We start from the raw sequence: 6,689 nt of genomic DNA, 5'->3' as shown, positions 1-6,689 counted from the left end.
ACAAACCCTGCTCGGCACCTTGGGGTCCCTCAGAGATGAAGACCCTCTCAGGGGCCCCGCCAGAGAGTCGGCAGAGGGAGGCGTGGGGCTGTGGAACAGCATGAGAGAAACCTTCCTGGAACAGGCCACAGTGGAGGTTTGAAAGTGCCAAGCAGAGGAGGGGCAAGGGCACTCTGGCAGGGGGTATAGTGTGTGACGGGTGGGGGGGGGGGGACCAGGCCACTGGGCGTGTAGGGAAAGGTGGGTCACTGGAGCTGTAGGGAGGGGCAGTAGGAAGCCGGGTGAAACCTGAGAAGCCGGCCTCACAGCCAGGCAGGAGCTGCTGAGGGAGGCTGTGGGGGCCTGAGCTGCTGGACTGGCCTGGGGTGACTGTGCTTGAGGGAGCAGCACTCGTTCTATTGCCCCTTGGGGTGTTCCCAGAGAATCCTGGACCCACAGCTAGGGCTGCAGCTGCCTGCCATTACTAGACACACACACAGACATATAAACACCCAGACATAAACACATAGAAGCAACACCCACAGACACACTCACATAGACACACACAGATGCATGCTTGTAAACACCCAGATACAGACCCAGAGACAGCACCCAGATACACACCATCCCCCGCGTAGACACAGACACGGCACACACAGACCCCCACACTCCTAAAGGCACCCAGACACAGACACACAGAGACAACACACACAGATACGTGCCAACCTCCCCCCCCCCCCCCCCCCCCCCCCCCGTGGACACGGACGCAGACACAGGGTAATTGGATGCATAGATGGGAAGTTTAACTCAAGAGGTGTCCTTGGGTAATTCCAGTCCTTGTGCCCCCAACATAGCATGCAGCACACACTTGGGCCAGGCTTCTACACCTGTTCGATTTATTAACCTGCTGAGAGGCGGCAGGGCCCCTGTGTTGGTATGTGTGCGTGTGCACATGAGTGTGTGCATATGTGTGTGTTGAGCGGTGGCCTTTGTCCCCCTCTCCTCCTCCCTCTCTCCAACAGGTGATTGGGAGGAATGGAGAGCCTCCCTCCCCCACCCATTCCTGAGCCTGAACAATGCCCTCCCCAGACCCCAAAATAGCCCCTGAGCTGAGCCAATGTCCTTTTATGGCCCTGTCCCTATTGTGCACTGTAGGGGTGGGGCTGGGGTCATGAGGTGTCCAGGCAGGATAAAGGACTGGACACGGCGGCTCACCTACCCTGCTGTCTGCACCCTTCTCTTCTCAGCTCTCTCTGTGCTTATAGCCCCCATGGCTCCCAAAAAGCCAGATCCCAAGAAGGATGAGGCCAAGGCAGCCCCCAAGGCAGCTCCAGCTCCCGCACCCCCACCTGAGCCGGAGCGCCCAAAGGAGGTCGAGTTTGATGCCTCTAAGATCAAGGTGGGTGTGGGAGCTCGGTTGTGGCAGGAGGGGCTGGGCAGGTGAGTGGATCCCAGAATAGATCTACCCAGTGGCCCGTCAGGATCCAGAAGTGAGCACTGACTGAGCTGAAGCTGGAAGCTTCTGTGCAGGAGTCAGACAAGCTCTGCTTGCTTCAGGTGTCAGGAGGACTGTAGCAGGAGAGACGGTGGTCAGACGTTAGGCAGGACTCCCCTGGTGCTACTCAGAGCCCAGTACACTCGAGGGAGGACTCTGGACTGGGCTTTGAAGGGAATGTCTTTTTGGTGGTTTTGGAAGCTGACTCTCCCTTGCCCTTCTTCCTGGACCTCACATCCTTGGGGTTAGCTGTCCCCCTATCCCCTGTAACCAGACAGGGATCTTCCTTGTCCGGCTGAGGGGTCCCAAGTTCATGCCAAGTCCTCAAGGGTGGATAGGGTGGGAAGTAAGGGGAAGTGGGGCCCCTGCCCAGGCTGGGTCACACTCACCCCCTCAAGGTCTTTGAGCCCAGAGCTCTTGGGCCTCAGCTTGTAGGTGGGGAAATTGAGGCACAGGCTGGGTAGGGACATCCCAAAAGCCATGTAGGAAGCTGGTGGTGGAGCTATGGCCAGTGGCCTCAGGAGCACGCCCACCCCCACTAGGAAGTCTTTCCCAGAGTCTAAACTTGGAGGGAGCTATGACTCCCACCTGTGGCATCTGCATAGCGGCACGCCTGTGTCCTGCCTGCTCCCTGTTCTTGGCTGGCCACAAGCCACTGCTGCCCTGCTGCCTCCTGAGGGACCCTGTGGGGCCATCCCCAACCCCTCATGCCCAGCAAGACCTACACTCCACCTGTTCACATGTGCCTCCTGTTCATGAGCCCTTCCCGGAGGCACCTACCTGTGTCCCTTGAGCCAAAGGTCCAAATCCCAGGTCTGCTCCCTCTCAGTGGCCAAGCCCCTTTGCCGCTCTGAGGAGGCTTGGTCTCCTCAGCTGTGAGACGGGGCGATGAGCCCCCCTTGCAGGGTTGATGGGGACCATTCAGAGCATGTTACTCGGAGGTGGCTCCCTGTCCCCCAGCCACCCCGGGGCCCACGGCAGTGCCAGGTCTGAGGGTGGCACAGACCCCCCTCTGAGAGGCAGGGATAATGAGGCCCCTCATGTGCTCCCTCAAGCTGGCACGTGAAGGACAGGGGGCCTTTGCTGGGAGCCCAGGGACCTTAATCTCAGCAGGTCTTCTGGAGGGAGAGAGTCAACAACTTCTTCCCAGCACTGGCTTGAGCCAGAAGCCGTGCAGGACAACCATGGCAGGGCGCACTGTGGGGTGGGTGGGGCTCCCAGGGAGCAGCAGTGGGAGAGGCACCAGTCACGCCCCCTCCTCCATGCTCCTTTCCCTTGTGTGACCTTGACCTTGAGGCGAATGACTGCAACGATAAAAATAGATCTGGAATCGGGTGAGGAGGGGGACATGGGGTCCAGGAGGCCTCCTCACCTCAGGGTGGCCGCAGCGTGGCCTCAGCAAATATGTGGCCAGCATCACTCAGGCCCCACGCTCTGCTGGGTTGTGGGGGCTACACTGGGGCTCACAGACAGGGTGTGTGAGTGGCTGTGCCCAGCCTCCAGGGGCCCCGGGGCTCTGTGTGGGCAGACACATATAGACACACGCACATGCACGCTCATGTGAACACACATGCACACATGTATGCACACCCCCCCACACTGTGCTGCCACACCCTCTGGCCTGAACCCACACCCTCCCTCCTCCTGCCACCGCAAGGCCTCCCACATCCCTCATGCTGACAATCCTGCCCACTGGGTCCCGGGCAAAGCTATCGGGGTCAGGTCTTATGGCTTAAGGCACATCTGTCTAGGACCAGGAGCATCAGGTAAGGCTCACCCTGGACTGAGGCCTTGGGGAGCCAGGCTGCCCTCCTCGCCACTACCCAGCCATGGCCCGCCAGGCATCAGGGTCTGGGCATGCACAAGCTCAAGGCCTTCAGATTGGGTGGGGGTGGGGGTTAAGGAGGCAGGAGGGTGTCGGGGTGGACCACAGGAGGTCCTAGGTGGTGGAGGCTGGGATGCTGGAGTGGGACAGGCTGGGATAGCTGAGGAGCTGGGGCCTGGGCTGGCCATGGAGTGACCAGGAAGAGGCTTGGCCCCACGCTTTGAGCCTGGCACTCAAGTCTTTGGGGTCTCTTTTCAGATCGAGTTCACACCAGAGCAGATTGCAGGTGAGCAGCGGTCTGGAGCCCAGGGGTTGCAGGGTTGGGCTATGGTTCCCAGGCCTGAAGGGGGAACCCTGGTGTCGGGGGAGTGAGGTGGGCTCACTTGGGAGTGTCAAAGCTCACTGTCCTCTCCTGGCAGAGTTCAAGGAAGCCTTCATGCTGTTCGACCGCACACCCAAGTGTGAGATGAAGATCACGTATGGGCAGTGTGGGGATGTCCTGCGGGCGCTGGGCCAGAACCCCACACAGGCTGAGGTGCTCCGTGTCCTGGGGAAGCCTAGACAGGAAGGTAGTACCCTCTGCCTGAGAGCCCCCGTTAGTGCCAGTCCCAGGGGAGACTGCCAGGGTGGGCTGCCATCAGTGATGGGACAGCACGAGGACCTGCTTGCTGTGTCCTTTCCTGATATCCTTCCATTGTCTCCATGAGGACACTGAGGCTTGTCTCAGAGCCATGCTGACATAGTGACAGACAGTGATGGTTTGCTGGGCCATCTGGCCCCAAGCTGATTCGCCAGGCCTCCTGGCCACAGGGACTGACACCTATGGAAGAGTGAGACCCAAGCCCTCCCCACAGGTTCCAGTCCCAGGGAGGGTCGCGAGTTGGCCCCGCCACTCCTGACTAATCACAGGTGGTGAGGATTGTGAAGTCGGTAAGAAAATGACACTAGGGGAGGACTGTTCCCCAAAAGTAGACAAGGGGTACGGGACAGAGCCCCTGCGGTGGAGCACGGCAGCAGACTCTCCTTGTGAACAGCAGAGGGCCAGGGAAACAATGCATCTCTCAGCAGACTTGTGCCTTGTGGTGGTGGCATGCTTTGCAAATGGCAAACTGGTGTAGACTGCTTTGGGAACTGTGTGAGAGGTGACAGCTCCTCATTATAAGGCACAGGGGAAGGGTGTGCCCACACCCCTTAGACACTGGGACTTGGACCATCTCTTTGCAGAGCTCAATACCAAGATGATGGACTTTGAAACGTTCCTGCCCATGCTCCAGCACATTTCCAAGAACAAGGACACAGGCACCTATGAGGACTTCGTGGAGGGGCTGCGGGTCTTTGACAAGGAGGGCAACGGCACGGTCATGGGCGCCGAGCTCCGCCATGTGCTGGCCACACTGGGTGAGGGCACCTTCCCCCCCGCCCCTCCTTCTTTTGGGACATCCTGGGAGAAACCGCTCTGTCATCTGCCAGGCCGGTGTCTCACCCATGAAATGGAGAGAGTGACATCATTTAGGTGGGGAATACAGAACCAGCAGGGACAGCTCTGGGAGTGGGGCAGGGCAGGAAGGTGCACCCAGATCAACTCCTGGTGTTCATTGCTCCAAGGTCAAATTCCAGGGCCACAGCACTAAGTGGTCTCATGTGGACGGGGTGGGCATACCAACCTTCGTGGGGCCCTGTGCACCTCCCACTTACGCCACCTCCAGCAGGTGCCTGGCTGGTTGGGGGCCCCTCCTCAAAGTGACTTTTTTCTGCAGCAAACATTTATTGAGTGCCTACTGTGTTCAGGCCTGTGCTGGTCCCTTTGTTTTGTGTGTGCATGCGTGTATGTGTATGTGTGTGTGTCTAGGGGCGAGGGGTGGGGGAGCTGCTGTTGGCACTCCAATGGGGGAACCAGCACAGCACACAAAAGTACCAAGGCAGGAAAGTGCCAGACTTGTCTAGGAAGCAGTGGGTGGTCTCTTGGTCCCCTCCATATCATCCCCCAAGGTCCCCAGCTCCACCCCTTGGGCCCTTCTTCTGTCCTCAAAGGGCTGCCCCAAGGCAACTGCTTCCAGAGGGGTGTGGGGCCTGGCTTCCTCCTGATGGAGAAGCCCCTGCAGCCTAGTGGGGACAAAGGACAGTACACGCTGGTCATGCAAACACCAAGATACTGAGGCTCAGGCCCTGCCCTTCTGATCACTGATTCTCCTGGCCTCAGGAGTCGGGGTGATGGTCAAGGGCAGTGAGCAATGCTGGCGGTGGGTGGGGGGGACATTGGAGAGGCGGAGACACCATGCAGGGATCGGCAGGTCCCCCCAGCCTGTCCCACTTCCAGCGGTGGTGACTCACCTCCTGCTCCTGCCAGGTGAGCGGCTGACGGAAGACGAAGTGGAGAAACTGATGGCGGGGCAAGAGGACTCCAACGGCTGCATCAACTACGAAGGTGGGCTCGGCAAGGGCGGGGGCTTCCAGGAGGGAGCACTGGGACCAGGCCCAGCCTTGGCGGCTCACCCTCCCCTTCTTTCCAGCATTCGTGAAGCACATCATGGCCAGCTGAACCCTCACCCAGGTGAGCCCCCACCCAGTTGAGCCCCCAGTGCCCTTCACACCTGCTGCTGTCACCTTCCTGTCCCCACCACTCCAGTGTGTAGCTGACATCCTGCTGCCTCTGTCTCCCTCCTCCTCTGTAACGCACGGCTGCCTTTGCTCTCAGGGAGCCCAGGGCAGGCCGTGCTGGGGACATCTCTTCTCCTATGTGTGATGCTGACATGTGGGAAGGAGGGGAGGTTTCAAGACTCCTGTGCAAGCCCTCAGACCTCTCTGCATGGTTGTCATCTCTGGCCCCATCGGGCTGTGCTTACCTGTGACTGCATCTCTGTCCCCACCCCACGGGTCCCATGAATAAATGGCTTCCTGCCTGCCTTCTTTTCTGGCTTTCTCCCTCCCTCCCTCCCTCCCTTCCTTCTTCCCTTCCTCCTCCTTCCTCCTTCTTTCCTCCTTCCTTTCTTTCTTTTCTCCTTCCTCCCTTCCATCTCTCCCTCCATCCTTCTTTCCTCTCTGTGGCCTCTCTTTGGCCAACCTCTGTGAATCCTGCGGCCCATGGACACACGCTGGAGTGGAGCTGAGCTGGAGGAGGCATGGACCCCCTCCCTTTCTCTTGCTCCTCCTGCCTTTTGTGCATGGCAGCCATGCTGTGTCCACAACAGGAGGACGGCACCAGGAGCCTGAGAGCACTGTCTGAGCTGTCTTACTCCATGCTCAGCAATTAGGCGGCTGCAGGGCATTGGCCCAGAGCCACCCGTGTCACCGGTGGGGAAACTGAGGCACTCTGCCTGCAGCATGGCTCCAGGCTGGAGGTAGAGGCCTTACTAGGGCAAGGGTGGGCTCCTCAGCCCCAGGCTTCTCAGC

General features: G+C 59.5%; 1 protein-coding gene across 2 annotated transcripts; it reads left to right on the top strand.

Annotated features, from left to right (window-relative positions):
* The first annotated feature begins 1,196 nt into the window (after positions 1-1,196).
* Positions 1,197-6,206, top strand: MYL3 (myosin light chain 3). Of its 2 annotated transcripts, XM_069473572.1 has the most exons (7): positions 1,197-1,378; positions 3,558-3,585; positions 3,719-3,868; positions 4,524-4,697; positions 5,647-5,724; positions 5,810-5,850; positions 5,995-6,206. In XM_069473572.1, exons 1-6 carry the CDS (start codon positions 1,250-1,252, stop codon positions 5,836-5,838), a joined length of 588 nt encoding a protein of 195 aa, XP_069329673.1. In that variant the 5' UTR covers positions 1,197-1,249; the 3' UTR covers positions 5,839-5,850; positions 5,995-6,206. The 2 variants fall into 2 exon arrangements, with proteins under 2 accessions (XP_069329673.1, XP_069329674.1); XM_069473573.1 differs by lacking the exons at positions 1,197-1,378; positions 3,558-3,585; positions 5,995-6,206 and adding an exon at positions 2,620-2,629 and having other exon boundaries at positions 5,810-5,838.
* Positions 6,207-6,689: the final 483 nt, after the last annotated feature.

This window comes from Eulemur rufifrons, chromosome 7, assembly GCF_041146395.1.
Source record: "Eulemur rufifrons isolate Redbay chromosome 7, OSU_ERuf_1, whole genome shotgun sequence".
NCBI classification, from domain to species: Eukaryota; Metazoa; Chordata; class Mammalia; order Primates; family Lemuridae; genus Eulemur; species Eulemur rufifrons.
This window is presented reverse-complemented; position numbering and strand designations above follow the sequence as displayed.

What these genes read in the sequence shown, in the direction of transcription:
- MYL3 (XM_069473572.1), top strand. Translation starts at nt 1,250, where the DNA reads ATGGCTCCCAAAAAGCCAGATCCCAAGAAGGATGAGGCCAAGGCAGCC. An exon ending in TTGATGCCTCTAAGATCAAG is followed by an intron (nt 1,379 to 3,557) that starts GTGGGTGTGGGA and finishes GTCTCTTTTCAG; the next exon opens with ATCGAGTTCACACCAGAGCA. An exon ending in CACACCAGAGCAGATTGCAG is followed by an intron (nt 3,586 to 3,718) that starts GTGAGCAGCGGT and finishes CTCTCCTGGCAG; the next exon opens with AGTTCAAGGAAGCCTTCATG.